General features: G+C 42.5%; 1 protein-coding gene across 1 annotated transcript in view; it reads right to left on the bottom strand.

Annotated features, from left to right (window-relative positions):
• The window catches only part of IWS1 (interacts with SUPT6H, CTD assembly factor 1), a 28,444-nt gene extending 9,923 nt beyond the window's left edge, over positions 1–18,521 (bottom strand). Inside the window, exons 1-7 of the mRNA XM_039488745.1 lie at positions 18,285–18,521; positions 15,543–15,658; positions 5,269–6,334; positions 3,304–3,499; positions 2,992–3,049; positions 2,293–2,393; positions 782–932 (exon numbers count right to left, since the gene is read on the bottom strand). Coding sequence (XP_039344679.1) covers positions 782–932; positions 2,293–2,393; positions 2,992–3,049; positions 3,304–3,499; positions 5,269–6,334; positions 15,543–15,658; positions 18,285–18,318 — 1,722 coding nt within the window. The 5' untranslated portion in view covers positions 18,319–18,521. The remainder of the gene's footprint in view (positions 1–781; positions 933–2,292; positions 2,394–2,991; positions 3,050–3,303; positions 3,500–5,268; positions 6,335–15,542; positions 15,659–18,284) is intronic.
• Between the last annotated feature and the right edge of the window lie 637 nt (positions 18,522–19,158).

Raw genomic sequence — 19,158 nt, 5'->3', positions numbered from 1 at the left:
TCATCTCCCATACTTTTCCCTCTCACAATGTCTGCACTTCCTGTTTCTTTCAGTCTCACTTTCTCAGTGTGATTCACTGCCTTTTCTGCTATCTAGCCTGGAAAAGTTTGCTCCTTCTCATGCTTCAAACGACCTAATTGCTTCCTTAAAACTTCTTTGGGTTACCTTTACAACCTCTACACTACATACTCTTCCCTAGAGTATGACCTTACATAGATACTCAGAGCCAAAAAAGGCAACAAAAATACACTAAATATGCATAATCTGCTTTCCTTGAGAAAGGATGCTCTGCCATCAGTTGTTCCTTTCCCATAATTCTGTTGTCTTGCCATCATCTACCATGGTGTGCTGTTACTAGCAACGCTGTAGGTAATCTAAAGACGGTTTCAATCCCAAGAAGCTTGTCTAGAAGAGCAAACACAAATGGTGCTATATATTCAAGTAATGTTATAATAAAATTAACATTGACTGAAACTTGAGAAATACATTCTGAGTATCCAAGGTAGCTGACAAACAAAAAAACAAGTAAATATACAAAACTCTAGACATAACTGGTTTAACAAAGTTTAGACCATAAGCACCAGTTTTATTCTCATTTTCAACAGCAGAAAACTTTGAAATTCAGATAAGTGAAAGTATTTGGATATTTGAAATGTTCAGCTATTTGCAGTGTACTACAACTGAACACAAGATTGCGTCTTATATTATGCTGAAAACAATTACTTTCCCAGTGAGCAAAAAGGGAACTAAACCAATATTCCTGGCACATGAGAAAACTCACCTCTGCAGCTTCATTCATTTTAACAATCATAGCACTGACTACATCATCTGCATCACTAATAAATGTCCCACCATCACGGTTTCGTCTGCGCTTGCCACTCATGCTCTTCTTCCTTTGCAGCATCATCTCAAAATCTGACATGAAGTCCATACTGAAATGCAAGAAAAGAGTTTACTGGAAGTCTGATAAGGAATCTTCCCCTTTCATTTTTCTCTCTGCAGGTAATGGCTTTTGCACACTTTTATAATGCAATCCATCCAAAGATCTCCAAGTGCTCTACAAACACTGAGCAAGCCTCATTACGTCCTTGTGAGGTAAACAATATCCCTATTAGTGTGAAAAACTGGCAGAGAAAGAGGCTAAGTGATTTCCATGGTCTCACAGAAATCTTTGTCAAAACTGGACTAGCTTTGTTCTTCTGAAATAGTTTTCCACTAAGCTTATGTATATTTCTCTCTCAAACTCCCAAGGAAAGGAGATATTATAAAAATTGTACTGTATTCTATGGGTTTGTGAACTTGGTAAGGTTTCATTTAGCAGGGTTTCTCACAGGATGGGTAAACAAGGATTGTGAGTGGTAAGCCATCCAGCATAGACAAAATCTACAGTAAGAACCTTCTGATTGTTGAAACAATCAAAGAAAATACACATACAAAGTCCAGAGTTCAAATCTGCTAAGAATACAAATGAAAGTAGGAAACTTAATTTAGCCCCTACCACACATTTGTGTCAGCCTTCCCAAGACACTTCACAGCTCTATTGGCCACTTTTGATCAGAAGCTACCCAGGACTGAACTAATGTAAGTGATATAGAACTGGATTCCTGTGAATTGTGGAAATGCTACACTGGAGAGATATGTGTAGTAGATCCTTATCCTATGCACTGGTTTATAATCTGGAAATAAATCCGATTTTTCTCACCTGCCCATAGCAGCAGTATGAAACTGACAAGGATCCATTTCACTTTGCTGTACTTGTAGGGGAAAGGCTCTATGCTGAAGCAGCTGCAACACAGATGTTGTGCTCTGTTACTAGAGTAGCAATATGCAAAAGCATAGGAAGGAAGAGGAAACGTACCGATTGCATCTCCTTCCACACCTCATCACCTGCACTAATAGAATATCACACCTATGCCTCCAATGTTCCTACATGTAGCACTTCACCAGTGGGCCATCAAAAATTGAGAATGAACTGATTAGATGTCAGTTTCACTCAACTTCTGATGGGGAATTATTATCCTCAGGAACAGCACAGGTGGTTTGCTAAGGGCTCAGAAGTTACTGACAAAACCAGGTTAGAAAGTGAAAAGAAAGAGGAGCTGATTTGGTGGCCCAGTGGCAGAACATGTTACTTGAATATGGTCCCTTGCCTTTCTAAGCCAGCGGGCAGCCCACTCAGCCTCTGAGGATCCCTGTCACATGAAATCATGTGCTGGATGGTGGGAAGGGGGATATATAGTTGTCTGAGAGAAAATAAAATTAACCCCTTGCCGTGTCTTCACATGGACTTACTGTTTCCCTCTTTTGATGTTGTCATCAGAGTCTGAATCATCTGCTGTCTCTTTCATCTCTGCCTCGGCTTTCTCTTCTTCCAAATCCTCCTGGTTAAAACCCTGGTGGTATAGACAGTGCAAGTAAATATGGGGAGTTATTTTTGTATATTTACTCACATCTTCTCAATTTACACAATACATGCACTATCTTTTTACTGTTCTCTTCTTCATGCTATTCTCTAAACCCAGGCCAACACTTTTCTCATCTACAACAAGGATTCTTACACAGACAGTACTCTCCAAACAGCAAGACAAGACCATCTAATTCATGAACTGCCTCAATGAATCTGACACAGACTCAGGGCTTGTCTACACATGAAAGTTAATCTGGAATAAGGTAAAGTGTGACTTTAAAGTGGAACACCTGTTCTGGATTAACACTACATACAGACAAGCTTCTAAAACAATGGTTAGCTATCATGCTAGCCAATGCTCTCTCATTGTTTCCTTGTGCTCCCCCATTGGTCTATCTGTATCTACCTGATGACTCTTGGCTTATACTTAAGACTGTAAACTCCTTCAGGCAAGGACTGTCTTTTTGTTCTATTTATGCAGCACCTAGCACAATGGGGTCTGGTCCATGACTGGGGCTCCTAAAATACAAGTTAATAATAACAAAACTGAACCAGATCCATTGTCCAGGGGTTTACATACTTACTGTAAATTCCTCCTCCTCTTCATCACCAGACTCACCAAATATATCTGCAATCAGGTTCCTGCAAAAGTAATAGTAATATACTTATATTCTCCATGTCTAACAGATAACCCAAGAATAATATGACAATGACTAGAACAATGTTTACTGGGCAATTACTAATGTAACTGTGGGAATATCTGAAACATACAAAGAACTAACGTGATTTTCCTGTGGACATTCATACTGTTATTGGGACTCATCCCTTTTCATTTGAGGCAAACCTCACTGTTCATTACCCTATAGGAATTCACATTTAGAAAGAAACTTACTTACTCTTGTTCATTTCCTGATTCACTGTCACTCCCAAAAAGATCCTTCTCTTCTTTTTTCTTTCCAGTGCTGTCCTTGCTCTCCTCCTCTTCCTCACTATCTGATGCTACAGCATTCTTCTTTCTTTTGTCAGATTTCTCTGATGCATCGCTATCAGATTCTTCCACATCTGAGATGACGCGCCCTTTCTTTGCAGCTTCTAACACACAGGAACATATTACAGGACACATAGTGACTAAGTTGTCTCAATTACAAGTGGTCCTCCCAACTAACTACATTGTGGCAAGAAAAACTACAAGACAAGGGAGAGAAATGGAAACTGCCCAATTCTTTTTTGACAGCAATCTCTTAGCTGAGATTTTTTGTGCAGACACAGTGGCATTCCTAACCATGTCACCACTGATACTCATTTTTAAAACATAACCTTCACTAAAAATCATTTATACACTCCTGCATGTCTTCTCTAAAGGGAGACTGTCATCTTGAAATCTAGCCAATTCAATAAAGAAAGTGATTTTAGATGCTACACTTAACCTAGAGCCCCACTGACAATTTTTGTAGTTTTACCATCATTTTCCTATTTTCAAAATTTTGTTTCTCTCTCCCGTTGTGTGAAAAAGAGGAGAAACAGTCTATATAAAGATAACAGTGAAAGTGACTTTATTCAAAGTGCTGTCAAATGCATGGGGTGAACATACTGCAAAAAAAAAAACCAAAAAACTTTTCTCTAATCTCTTATAGTTCTAATAAACTTATGTTACTTGTAAATTAGAAATAAAAAATTAAGAGAACAGTACAATTTTTAGCAAACGATCCTTTTGAGTGCAGTTATCTAAAAACTACGGTGTGGAGTTTCATATTTGTGGTCTCTCATTTAATCCTATGTGAAAGCTACTTAATTTTCAAGGAAAAAAATGTCTTTCTGCAAGTCTTAAACACTCAGTTTGGAGTTTAGAAGTCAAGCTTAGAAGTCAAGCTGGATTCTCTCTCATTCGAGTAACACCAACAATAAAAATTCTGTAACAGGAACTTAATGAACAATTCTCCTGTTGACAAGCCATTATGGAATCTACCTCATTCTCCTATAGCTGTAACAACTCTGCAGGGGGTAATATAAGTTAGCTTGCCAGGCAATTACTAACGCAACTGTAGGAATATCTGAAAAACATTTAAGAACTGAAGTTCATACTGCGGACATTCACACTGCTATTGGGACTCATCTCTTTTCATTTGAGGCAAACCTCACTATTCACTACCATATGGGAACTCACATTTACAGAAGTACTTACTCTTGTTCATTCCCTGATTCACTGTCACTCCCAAATAGATAGCAGTAAAAACTTGTTTTAGGCAATAATTAAATACAATTCTAAATACATATAGGGAGCAGACTGTTTTGGTAAGAAGGTGCTGTTTTTACAAAGCCACTTTTCAGGGCAGAATCATTCTTGAAGAAAGTGTATGAAAAAATATCAGCTGGGATACTGCTTAGTGGTTCATAGATTAGCTGGCTACATACATCAAGAAAAAGAGTTGCTGCCACCTAGCAACTGCTCCTATATAGAACAGGGTTTCCAGAAAGAACAATCTGAAGACAGGGGACTATCAACCCCAGGAAGTTAGCTACATCGAATTCCTATGGGAAAGATGGACACTGAGAATAAATATTCAAAAGACATCTGAGTAATTTCACACTGTTAACAACAATAGTAGGCTGAACTTCTCTTATCTGGGGATCTCAAACAATGAAGTATAGTTAATAAAGAGGTGGGAAAAGAAAAACTGATAGAATGAACTTTTCCAGCAACAGTTTGGAAGCATTTAGTGTATACCTTCCTTCTCCAAGATATGTAGCCACAACTTATCAGTTATTAGTTTAAATTATTATTTAAACCGAAATTTGATCCTTGGAGAAAGAGTTAGTTATCCATTACACAACTGTTTCTCATATAGTTAGTATTTCCTTACGTGTTTTCTCATCATCCTCGCTGTCAGAAAAGACTGCTGCTTTCCTCTTGACTGCCTTGTCCTCATCTCTCTCCTCGTCTTCATCGCTGTCTGTTATTTTCCGTCTCTTAGGACCTTCCTCCTCACTGTCAGACGCATGAAATCCTTCTCCTGCCTGCTCGCTATCTGAATGCCGAGAGTCATTCTGCATTGCCTCTTTCCCATTCCCTCCATCACTGTCATCAGACTCTATTTTTTGTTTGCGTCTGGGAACATCTTCGATCTCAGAGTCACTTGCAGGATGTTTCTGAGGTTCTTCGTTCTCAGAATCACTAGCATGAACTTTTTGGGGCTCCTCATTTTCAGAGTCACTGGCTGCATGTTTCGGGGGCTCCTCATTTTCGGAATCGCTGGCTACCTGTTTCGGGGGCGCCTCATTTTCAGAATCGCTGGCTGCCTGTTTCGGGGGCTCCTCATTTTCAGAATCGCTGGCTGCCTGTTTCGGAGGCTCCTCATTTTCAGAATCGCTGGCAGCATGTTTCAAGAGATCCTCATTTTCAGAGTCACTAGCTGCTTGTTTTAAAGGCTCCTCATTTTCAGAGTCACTAGCTACATGTTTTGTGGGTTCCTCATTTTCAGAGTCACTAGCTACATGTTGTGTGGGTTCCTCATTTTCAGAGTCACTAGCTACATGTTGTGTGGGTTCCTCATTTTCAGAGTCACTAGCATGACCTTTTTGATGTTCCTCATTTTCTGACTCACTATGCAGATTCTTATGGAGATCCTCATTTTCAGAATCACTATTGTGAACTTTTTGAGGTTCTTCATTTTCCGAGTCACTTGCATGGTGATTTAAGGCATCCTCGTTTTCAGAGTCACTTATATGATGAATTGGATGGTCCTCAATATCAGAATCACTGTCTTTGTCCCCATGAGCCCCTTCATTTTCAGAATCACTGGCATTGTGATTCAGAGGGTCCTCATTTTCAGAATCACTATCTTTTTGCCTTGGGGTGTCTTCATTTTCAGAGTCTGTCACGTGATGGCCTCTAGTTTGGCCATCATCTTCTCCATCACTTTGTTCATTCTGGAAAAGAAAAACAATCCCAGACAAACTGTAAGTTAAACAGCACAGTAACACAAAGAATAACTTTCCATTTGCTTAAGTGTGGCAATCTGAAAATATTTTAAACACAGAAATAAACAGATTATATCACAGCGCTCCATCATCAAATTATTCCAAGTGATGAAAACATTAAAAGACGATCCCCATGAGAATTCTGTCCACTTTACTGTCCAATCATCTGTTTAGGCCAAGATTTACGAAAATAGTGACTTTGAATACCAAGCCTGAGACACCTTAAGGGACCTGATTGTCAGAAGATGCACACACAGCACTTTCAGAAAATCAGGCTCGTAAGGTGTTTCAGTTTGGGCTCCCAAACACTGAGCCATCCAAAAATCACTAATTACTTTTGAAAATCTTGGCCTTAAGATTGTAAACTCCCAAAGAAGGGATTGTGTTGTTTGTATGGAATATATTCCATACTAAAATAACATGTACAGCTACTGTTATTCTTTATATTATAACATATTGCAAAGGGGAAAAGAATGGGTTTGTGCCTTGTTCTTTAGGCCTTGTCTACACTACGGGGGGAGATCGATCTAAGTTATGCAACTTCAGCTACGTGAATAACTGAAGCTGAACTGGAGTTCAACTGGAGACGCTCTCCCATTGACTCCCTTTGCGCTTCTCATTCACGTGACATACAGGAGTCAATGGGAGAGCAACTGCTGGTCGATTTAGCATGTCTAGACATGCTAAATCAACGGCCGATGCATTGATCATCACGCTTCAAACCCCTGGTAAGTGTAGACAAGCCCTTAGAATGTACAAAGGCAGCCTGAATTTTACTTTATTTTTAATCCTGCTTGCTGTGTTATATTAGAAATGTAGGTATTGTCTGCTCTGGAGAACTATGACTGGAGATCTATTGAATTGATATCAAGAGGGTGAAAGCTTAACAACAGAGAAGAAGAGATTTTTAATCAAACTTAACAGTGGTTTCTGTTTATTTTTATTAACGTGTTCAATGACTAATGAACGTTTTTGGGAAAGGACATCTTTTTTAAAAGATTCCACACCTCTGCCCTTTCAATGAAGCAGTGAGCTAACAATATGTCTCCTCAGATACCCAGAAAATCACTTAGCAAAAAACAAAGATCAAAGCTGACATTATTGATACTTAATTTAAGAAGTAAAACAAGCCATTTTTAAACCAATCCTACCAGGTCTTTTGTATGTCACAAATAAATGAAAAAAGTCACAAGCCCAATCTTTAAAAAAAAAACTTTTGAATATGAATGCTGGTAACAAGGTCTAACATTTTAATTTATCCTGGATGGAAAAAGGAAGCTTATATAATCCAGTCTCCCACCAGGATAAAAACTGAATATTAAATTTTCCTGTTAAAAAAAACAAACACCATCATCATCCATTACTTCGGATTTCAGAGTAGCAGCCGTGTTAGTCTGTCTCCGCAAAAAGAACAGGAGTACTTGTGGCACCTTAGAGACTAAGGAATTTATTTCAGCATGCTGAAATAAATTTGTTAGTCTCTAAGGTGCCACAAGTACTCCTGTTCTTTTCATTACTTCAGAGAAACTTTTCAGACTTCCATCCCCTAGATACTATCTAATTCAATAGTTTAGCAAGCTTCCAATGTCAGAATAAGCCTGTCTTCCTCCCAAACAGAGAATATAGCACAGTGAAATAACTCAGTTGTTCTTTCTACAGCACTGATTCAAGTGGGACATCTCCACTTCTCACTAAGTTTTTTCTCTTGCCTAGTATAAACTTTTTCCTCCTTAGCTTTAGACTCCATGCTCTACCATCTTTGCAAAATTACTAACTTCTTTCGTTTATTTACCACGAACACATTTATAGACATATCTCGCCCCACGTCTTCACTTGGCCATAAGTTTAACTCTCTTGGGAAGCTGCATTCCTTATTCACCTATTTCTTCTACATGCATTTTTCCCTACAACTGAGAATGGCATACAATATTTCAGATGCATTCACACCAGAGCTAAACTGAAGAGCACTGTTAATTTCCAGTTTTACTTAAAATTCTCTCATGTACATACACTTGAAATTTGATCTTGATTTTAGCAACTGCTGTCTCCAGAATCATGATAGCTAAAAAAGCAATGCTCTTTACTATTCAGTCTTAGATGCCAGATTTCACGTGATGCATTCATCTCTAACTAGCAGTCCAAAGATATTACCTGCTAAATTCCATCACTGCTATAGACACAAGGAAGCAGCAAGATAGTATCAGAGCTACATGATATTAAAGCATGCATGTGACCAAATTTATCTTCAAAACGTTACCGAATGTTACTTGTGTAAAATCTCTCAGCAGCACCACAAAAGCAAGTTAACATTTTATCTTGTTTGGTTCTCTCTCCCTGTAACATTGGAGGCCATTTGAATCTCATGATGATAATGTTAGTAGTTCCCATTTTCTATGTTTATAAGAAACCACAGTGCCACAATTAGAGAATATATTAATTTTAAGAAAAAAAGTAAACAAAAAATTATAAAGGTAGAAAAATTCCTCCAGCAGCATGGGGCCAGTAGTTCTGCTTGACCATAGTACTAACCACCTCCCACAAGTCACTGCAGGTTACCTCGGGAACTAGCTAATCATAACATTGATTCTCTTCCCCTCCATTGCAAGGTATCTCCTAAGTAATGTACTAGGAACATGTCAAGTACATCTACAGATTATTGCTGCATTTGACGTGCTTTCTCTCAACACATTATTGAAGAGAGCTACGATCAAGAAGAAAGCTGCAGCTGAGGAAGAGAAAGGTCAAGAATGCCTGTGGCAGTCAGCGCTGTAATCAAGAATGTCAGGATGGAATCTACAGAGTGAATGCTGGTCAGCGCTGTAGGTGGGGAGGATTAGAGGAACTTCTGGTCACCTTCTGGTAGAAGAGCCTTGTACCTTCCCACTCACTCTCCTCAAGTTATTTTTTTTAATTTAATTTCATTGAACAGTGCATCATGAAACCAGGAACTGTTCATGATGCCAGCAGTAGCATGAGATTTTGCTGGGAAGGGAAAGAGCAGCAGAGGTACAAACATTAATGTTTAAGTCCTTTATCTTACAACCTGCCAGAGCTGGAAACTCTTTGGGGGATATGTAATGAGAAAGTAAAACTATTCGATCCCCAGGTCAATAGTGTTGACTGCAGGCTATTGGTTTGTCTTTCGGAATACACTAGAAAGATCTTGGTAACTTGGTATTCATATTAGTTGGTAAGAAATCAAAGCAGGACAATCACGCAGACACATTAATAGCGTATCTTAGAAATCATACTGCTATAGCAAATCATAGCAATTCCAGCCGCATTAATATATGTTGCATCCTATGGAAACAACGTATCTCTCTAAGCCTATGACAGACTGACAGTAAGCGTCAGGTCAACCCTGAGAATGAAGAGGAGCTAACATCCTATTTAGCCTGTATGATGTTTGGTGCAGGAATTGTCTTTAATTTTGTTTGTTGAGTGCCCAGCAACATAGGGCCTCACTCAATCCTGCTTAAGGCCTCTGGGCCCTACCTTACTAGAAATAAATAACAAGCACTCTAAAGACCTGTTTCAGAGAATACAATAGAAAATACACAGGTAACTATATCAGCTGAAAAGTGTTTATGAATAATACAGTTTATGAAAGTCTGTCTTGGAGTACATAGTTTATGTGTGTAACATTAAGAATGTGACTTTGCAGAGATATTATTTTAGTTAAATGACTAAATATGATGAACTAGAAAATGAAGCAAGGAAGAAGCTTGGTATCTAAGCCTTATGAGATAGTCAGTTATTTTACTAGTTCGTCTCTAAAAATTTGTTCAGCAGAAATTATGCAACACATATGCATTTAATATCAGAAGTTTTCTATTTTTCTTTTCCAAATACTTAGTTCAAAGAAAAGATCAGACAATGTCAATGATAATAGGTCTCAGATAGCTGTCCCCCACCCTATTTTTTGCTCTAATTCCTTTGCTTTCTTTTCTTCCTTCTCTTTATCTATGAACTTTTTACTTGAGATGTTCTTAAAATTATATTTTTTTAACTGAAAGAATTCAACAACAGCAGACTTTAGTACAGTACAATGTAACAAATATATTAAAATCAAATTTATAGTTTTAATCCTCTATGTAAAACATTAACAGATTAGTAAATAGATTATTGGATCAATGCATAAAGTTAAAAAGTTAGCCACCCAGTATGATCCCATGAATTATTACATCAAAGTTTATATAATCATCAAATGGTGATCTGGCAATTAATTTTGATTTAAAAATCCAAGGTAAAGAAGAAAATGTTTTCCATAAAATCCTAGAACCCCAATTCTGCAACTGAATATGCAAGGATGGATCCTTATACCCACAGGGCCCCATTGCAGTCAATAAGGCTCCAGATGGGCCTGGTCACAGAATCTGGCCCCTAAATCATACCAACACTGTAAATTTGATTTAATATGCATTACTGTACTAAAACTGTGTGTTATCTAATTCTATTTAGCTAAAACAAAACTGATAAGGACATCAAAGAAAACATTTATAGATAAAGTGGGATGGGGGAAGGAAAGCCAGGAAAGAAATGTAGAAAGAACCCCCCCACTCCCCTGACATACCTGAGACCCACAATCCTAAGACCTACATAAATAAATCCTCTAGAGCCCTCTTTCTTTAAGTTAAGAACCTGGAAAAGAAATTTGAAAATTTTAAAAAGTTTTAAAAGTTAGTTTTAAAAAAATCTAATTGAATTCTAATTTAGAGACGAAATAGTAATTAAAAAGACTTATCTGATTAGGCTTTCTCAAAGGTTTTATTACCCTTGAATGTCATTCTTCCCACATTTTCCTATGGATGAAGAAAATAAGAGGACATAAGAAAACAAATTCAGAAAGGAGAATATGGTGAAACACTGAAGTCATTCCTTTTGGGGGGCGATTCTAGTGTGTTATAATTTGAACTACATCTCTAATCTTGACTTGTAGGAAATCTGGAAATTACTGTACCTTAAGACTTGGCATGCAAAATTAACACTTTTTAAAATAAATTTGTTTTTAAGATTACCCAAATATCTTTAAAATCTAGTGTTAGGAGTCTTGTTTGAAATTAACTGGACTGATTATTTTATCCATTTTCAAATACAGGGGAGTCTCCAAGCAAGCCAGAGCGTACCTACCCCTTACATCAGTGTCACAAATTGGTCAATCGTTATCGACTGGTTGATCCTAGAGGATCTCCCTGACCATTATAATCTCTGGCTGCTGCTGAGGAAGACTCCCTGCCTACCCCGGCCCCATGCTGCTCCCAGAAATGGCCAGCGCAGCCCTGTGGCCCCGGGAGGGCAGGCGTCTCCCTCTGTGCGCTGCTCCTGCCTGCAAGCACCGCCCTCACAGCTCCCATTGGCTGGGAGAGCCACAGGGATGGTGCTTGCAGAGAGGGGCAGCGCATGGAGCCACATGCCCGCCCCTTTCGGGAGCGGCGTGGGGCTGAGGTAGGCAGAGAGCCTGCCTTAGTCTTGCTGCACCCACCATTGACCGGGAGCTGCCGGAGGTAAGTGCTGCCCCATGGGAGGCTGCACTTAACCCCCATCCCTGAGCTCCATCCCAGAGCCACCACCTCATATCCTATCCTGCACCCTGAACCCCATCCTGACCCCCCTTCCAGAGCCAGCACCCCAAACCCCCTCCTGCACCCCAACACTCTGCCCCAGCCCGGAGCCCCCTCCTGCACTCAAACTCCCTCCCAGAGCCCGCACCCTGCATCCCCTCCTGCACCCCAACCCCCTACCTCAGGCTCAGCCCAGAGCCCCCTCCCACACTGTGAACCCCTTGGCCCCAGCCCAGAGCCCGCACCCCCCGCCCCAGCCCGGTGAAAGTGAATGAGGGTGGGGGAGAGTGAGCGATGGGGGGGGGGGGGATGGATGGGGCTTTGGGGAAGGGGTGGTGACTTGGGGGAAGGGGTGGGGTAGATCCTGGGTTTCCCTTAGATTCCAAAAGTGATCTTGGGCGTAAAAAGGTTGGAGACCACTGCCTTACATACTACATATCCCTTACATAGTGCCATGTGCATGTACAACAAGGTCACTTAAGAGTGATGATAGCTCCCTAATGTTAGTATTCTCATATGTGAAAAAAGTATTTGTCAATGCAAAGGACAGTCTGAAAGCAATTGCTTGTGTATTTAAACCAGATCTCAAATGACCATAAATGCAGTATGTAACACTAATGCCCCACAAGACTATACAAGAGTATACATACATCAGTATACATACAACCCTCATACATCAGATGAAATGCTAATGGCCCCAAGGCTCCAATGTTACCTTCCCTGATCAGACTGGCAATTCTTTTGTTTTGCAATTCCTGTCATAGTCTGAAACTATTAATTCCCTAAAATACTACCTGATCTCCATCCTGCATCTATTGAAGCCATTCCTCTGAGACCCTATCATCTCACTTATGCTAAGAAAATTGCTCCTACACAAGGCCACCCCTCAAGCTTCCCCACTACCACAGAAGACATCCCTGATCACCTCCACTGACCATTTCTGATCTGGCTTCTTCTACTGCAAGCACTGACTTTTTTTCCCCCATGCAGGGCATTCTAAATTTAAAATGTGAACTTAAGTAAATTTAAAAAATGATATTTCATGTTGTTAATAAAAATATTTTGTTCTATTTTCTCTTTCCAACATTTGGGGTTTGAATAAAATATAGTACACGAATAGCTCTTCTGCGAGAACAAAATAGGCTTGCATGCTAAGCTATATAAGAGTGAAATGTTACAGTGTATCACATTAAGTATTTAAACAGTTTGTAACACATAATACACATCCAGAGACATCCACATCACCTAGTGTCAACCTGGAACAGAGAACCAACTTACACAAGAAAGTTATTGTACGCAAGCATATATCCAAATTGTAATTAAGGCATTTCACAATGAGTGTGAATAGGCCTTTGCCACATCACTGACTAGGAAAAGAATTTCATAGGCCCAGATTATACCGTCTCATGAAGGAAGCAATAGGAAGGTGAGAAAACTTTGCAAAGAAATCCTTATTGAGATTTCTTCATAAATGTCTTGTCAGGTGGAGGGGAGAGGGGAAGGGGTGGGGAAATCCTCTACAGCCCATGGAAAACTTGCTTTTTAATCTGGTAGATCCCATGGGAAGTGCATGAAAGTGCTGTATCCCTGCAACAGCTCTGGCAGTGCTTCCCTCTCCACATCCCACTCCCAAACTCCAGTCATAGTACATTGAGTCTACCCCATCCCACTCCTGGGCCAGCCCAACTCTATCCCCTTTCCTAATATGGATTCCAGACCACATGAGGAGCCATCCATACCATGAACTGCAAGAGAGGCGCCTGTACTCTTCCCACAGGGATGAGCTTGTTGACATAGAAAAACATCACCACACACCCAAAATAGCGAAAATGTATTTTCCCCACGCCCTTTCTGTAACTTAATTGATCAGGAGGGTTGATGTGTTTGTTCTGGGATTTTTTTTCCCCAAGAAAATTTACTCCTGTACTAAAAAACTTCAGCATAAACATGCAAAATTTTATACTGAGCTACAAATCCCTGAAAAACATCATTTATCATTTCAAATATATTGGAAATTATTTGCAGATATGTTAATGTGTTGCAATATCTGTAAGGATATTTCTAAAGCATCCTTGCAAAACTATCATGAAACTTTTACTCCTAGGGGAATTCTGCGCCACTGCACACGTGCAGAATTCATGTCCCCCACAGATTTCTTTTCTTCCCTTCAGAAAATGATAAGGAAGCTAAAAGAGTGGTTAAAAGTCTCTTACAAGCAGCACAGGCACATCATTTTGGGCACCTGGAGCAGCCAGTGGAGATGTAAATCACTGCTGGGTGGGAGGGAGAAGGAGGATAGAGAACGGACTCGCACTGGAGATGCTCTACCCTGCACCAGGCTCAACTGCTAGTCCCGGCTGGGCTGGAAGAGGATAAGACTCTCTCTTCCCCTGCAAGGAGCAGCCAGGGCAGGGTCACACCCACCCCCAGAAAGCTTCCCGGCTGCAAGAAGCTCTGCACCCCTTCCCCTCGCTTCCTGCTCACATTCCTCCTCAGCCGGAGGAGGGGTCACTATATGGGGAGCTGCTCCCCCATCCACCCAACCCCAGTGCATCCAGAACCCCTCCCACCTCCCACTGAGCCTCAGCTGCCCGTATCCAGAACTCCCCCACCGAGCCCCACCCTCCCTGCATCTGGACCTCCACCCCTACACCCAGGCCACCCCTTGCTGAGCCCCCCCCCAACCTCCACCCTGCACCTGGATCACCCCAACAAGGCCCCCGCACCTAGACCTCCACCCCACAAAGCCCACTCCCCCAGCACCGGGACCCCCATGCATTCCCCCACACCTAGACCACCTTGTTGAGACCCAGCCACCTTCACCTGGATCTCCTGCAGAGTCCCATTTCACCTGCACCCAGAACCCCCCACCAAACCCCCATGCATCCAGACCCCCTACCGAGTCACCTGCACCCATACTGCCCCACAAAGAACTCTCTAGCTCTATACCTGGATCCCCCCACACTAAGCACCTCCACACTTGGAGCCTGCTGGGCTGAGCCTGCTTGCCCCACACCTTGAGCATGGGCCAGAGCTGGGTGTGCGTGTAAGACTGTCCCTCTCGCTTACTATCTTGGTGCACCTGGCACGGAGGGGCAGGGCCCCAGGGTGTTTCTGGGGTAGGCCCAGCCTTTGTGCTGTGTCAGGGTTGGATGCAGCCTCACTGCCAAGTCCGTATCCTGGGGAGGGGAGGGCTGCAAGGTGATCTCCCACCTCTGTGCAACCGGTGGCCTGAGTTCCCCACTGCCATGCTGGAGCCTCCACATTTATTTGACAAATAAAACATGAAGAATTTTTAAATATTGTGTGCAGATTTTTTTTTTTGGTGCAGAATTCCCTCAGGAGTAAACTTTACTAGCTAAAGCACAGAATCTGTTATTTTATCATGATAAGAAAACTATTATCCTACTCACTTACCAAAAAATTACATCCCCTGGCTCTCTAGGCAAGTAAATTTTGCAAGACTACTCTAAGGGTCTGGTTTAAGGAACCCAATATAAAATTAATCTCCATTAAGAGTAAGGCCCTCTCTCATTTAAACTCAGGCTACAGAAAGACATATTTGGTTTGATCAAATAAAAATATTTCACTGGTACCTCTGAATGATGCCCTAAGCTTTCATTGTCTGATCCAGAATGCTGATCATTTACATCATCTTCAACGTCAGACCCTGAATCTCGCTCATCTTGTACTGGGGTGGCTCCACCATCATCTACACCAAATTAAAAAAAAAAAAAAAAAAGTAAGATTCAATAACATCTTTCAATATCTATATAATATGAGCATTTTGACATTTCTGCAAATCAGAGAGCCAACAGGCATGACTCACAACCAAAACTTCCAGTTCCAGTATTAAAACAATAGACACAGTTAAAAGACAGAAAAAGACATCAGCAAGTAGTGGATTTCAGAGCATAAAACCAGAAGCCACAGTGCACTACCAGTTAAATGACAAAAGAATAAAGTTTGCTGCTTTTATAACAGCTCCTTTACAGGTTGCGATTCCCCATCACCTACATTTTTAAAATGAATCACTTTAGATTATCTCCAGAACAAAATTTATCAAGAAAATCTGAGGCAGAGGCAAATTTGCCACTGTGATCCTCACTACTCTCAGAGACACAGGCCATAGAAACTTACAGTATAACAATGTGACCAACAGGCTCCTATGATCATCAAAAATACTATGTGTATCATAAAATCAATCACTTCATATTCAATCACACTTAAGTAGACCTGTCACAGATCTAATGATGTTAATTACCTACATGCTTTAGGGCTTGTCTGCATAGTTTTTGTACTACTATAACAACTTCTGTTAAGAAACAGATGTAGTTAAAATGGTAAAACTCCCATGATCAGGGCCCAATCAGCCCATATGACATCCTCAGGGCCATCCAGGTAGTATATATATTGCGTGGATGCCGCCTACATATAACACAGAGAGCTGCATATGCAACCCACAATGGTAAATAGGTTGAGAACCACAGTATGCATATGCATATATACCCCACAATGGTAAACAGGTTGAGAACCACAGTTATACTATATACACCAGTAGCTGCAGCCACACTAGAGAGTTGTACCATACAAGAACTGCACAAAAGTGGCATGTAGTCAAGCCCTCAGCCATGGCTGTCTTAACAGCCAAAAAGGGTGCTTTCTTCCATCGTATCAGCACAATCGAATTACTTTAACACAATTTCAAAGTCACCTTAATACTCATTAATATGCAGGCTAACACATTTGAAAGCAAGTTAGCTGGTTGTGCTGTATCCTAGAGAGGAGTCTAGGATAACACAGCCACCTAACAAACCTTCAAACATGTTGGCCTACATCTTAGGACCTATCTACACTAGGAAAAGGGTGTCTTTTTTAAAATGCAATAGTTAACATATTTTAAGAGTCTAGCGCAGATAGGACAAGCTGTAGTTTTAACAAGTATTGGTTCACCTCAACCAGCTAACACATGTTAGAACTACAACTTGCCCTGACTGCTCTAGGATTTTAAAACATATTAGCTATCATCTTTTAGAAGCACCCCCATTTTTCCATGGCAGACATGCTATTAATGAGAATCAAGAGGAATTTTAACTGTGTGAAAATAACCTGATCGAGCTGACATTTGAAAACCACTTTTTTGCTCACCAAACCAGGACCTTAAATCATTTGAGCTGATCATGCTGTAGCCAGTAGGCTTCATCTAGTCTAAGATTTGAGATGTTAAGCATGTTAGCCAACAGTGCTAATTAATAAGTCTTAAAAATCTATTGTGGTCAAGGTATAAGCTAAACTAGTCAAGTTAAAACCTAGTACCTAGCATGTGTTAAAATGTGCTTATGTCAACATTAAATCCTAGCTTAGGCAAAACCTCTTGCTAGCTCAACTGGGTCAACCTGGTTGAAGATGACATCCTCAACAACCTAGACAATCTACAATAATTCACCAGCCAATGTGATGCAGGCACCATTTTGAAGCTAAGATATCTACAACTGTCTTTAAAGGTGTTTCTGACCTAATAGAACCTCCACATGTAATAAACAAATGGGATACTTTGTTTAGAAAAAACTTTTATTTGTGGGGCGGGGGGACAGAAAGCTTAATGACCTGATTCTCAGAGATCCTGAGCTTCCATAACTCCTCCTGATTTAAAAATGGTAGTTGACAGTAATGAGAACTTGACATGGTAATCTCTTTGGCTTTTGATAGCATCTCTCAACTACATGCTTAATTTGTCTCACCCATACTGGTCAAAACCAAGCCTGTCCTTTTCCAAGCAGTACTAAATAATCCGTCACCACTCAGCCTGTCACCCACGCAGCTCTGCCCAAGACAGACCTGTTGCCGCCCAGCCCAGCACCCAGGCACCACCTCCCAAAGACAGCCCCGCTGGCCTCCAGCCTTTCACCCGTTCCCTCCTGGCCAAAACAGCCCCCATCAGCACCCAAGTTTTCACCTAGTTCCCCACCAAGGACAACAACCCTGTCAGCAGCCAGGATGTCACCCAGCTCGCTGCCCCCAGAAGAGCCCCCCCCCCATCAACCTCCAGCCTGTCTCCCAGCTCCCCCCGAGCCAGCCTGTCACGGGGGCAGAGCCAGGCGCGCACTCCCAGGACGTGCCGTCCCCTACAGCCCACTCCCCTCTCCCTGGCCCAGGCGACCCCGCGCTAGGCCCCAGACAGGCCGTGCGGAGACAGGAGTCCAGCCCTCAGGTCGGACGGGCCTGGCGGCGCTGCCCGGGAAAGGGGATGAGACTCTCTCCCTTGCAGGAGCTGCCCCGGGCCCGGCAGCCGCCAGCGCTACCCGCCACCCCCCAAAACGGTGTCTCCCGCCCCGCACCTGACTGGTCCCCGCCGTAATACTCCGCCTCCATCGCGGGCCTCCGGCCCCCGCCTCCCTCTCAGGGCTCGCAGGCTGCTGGTGGAGGGGGCGGGGCAGGGCCCCGACTCCGGGGCTTGGTACCGGGGACCTGCCGCTCCAACCCCCGCGCCGCGTACAATCAAATCCCCGGCGCTTCCTGCTGTGGCGGGCCCAAAATGGCGCCTCCCCCGCACCCTCACAGACCGCTCGCGCGCATGCGCTGCACTGGCCAGCGGGTCAGAGGGCGACACACCGCGCTCCGCTCGCGAGAGGTCAGGCACAGAGAAATCTCGCGGCGTTTTGGAGGCGCGCGCGCGACCTATTGCTAACTGGGGCCAGTGACGGGGGTGGACGCCCGCTCGCTCTGTCAGGGCCAACCCACCGGGAGGGGGGAGCCGGGAGCCGGGCTAGAGCCGCCTTCGTCCGCCCCCTTGAGCCTGGGCCTGGGGGAGACCAGGCCCCCACCGAGTGGCCCCTGGGGCGGGCCGCCCGCAAGGAACAGGCCGGGGCCCTCCCCACAGGCCCCTCGGGGGACAGCACCGGGCATGTGCTGTGTCCACCCTGCCCCCCGAGTGCGGCCCGTGGCAGCCAGCCCGGCACCTCCTGAGGGTGACACGGAGCAGAGCCCAAACTAACCCTGAACGACATCAGCAGCGTTTATCTCGTTATGAAAGAATGAATAGTTCTGTGGCACACTCCAAATCGCCCTTAGCCTAGTGCAGAGCTTCTCAGCCAGGGGTACACAGAGGTCTAACTGGGTACATCAACTCATCTAGATAATTGCCTGATTTTACATCAGGCAGCATGAAAAGCACTAGTGAAGTCAGTACAAACTAAAATTTCATACAATGAT

This window comes from Mauremys reevesii, linkage group 9 (genome assembly GCF_016161935.1).
Source record: "Mauremys reevesii isolate NIE-2019 linkage group 9, ASM1616193v1, whole genome shotgun sequence".
Taxonomy (NCBI): Eukaryota; Metazoa; Chordata; order Testudines; family Geoemydidae; genus Mauremys; species Mauremys reevesii.
This window is presented reverse-complemented; position numbering and strand designations above follow the sequence as displayed.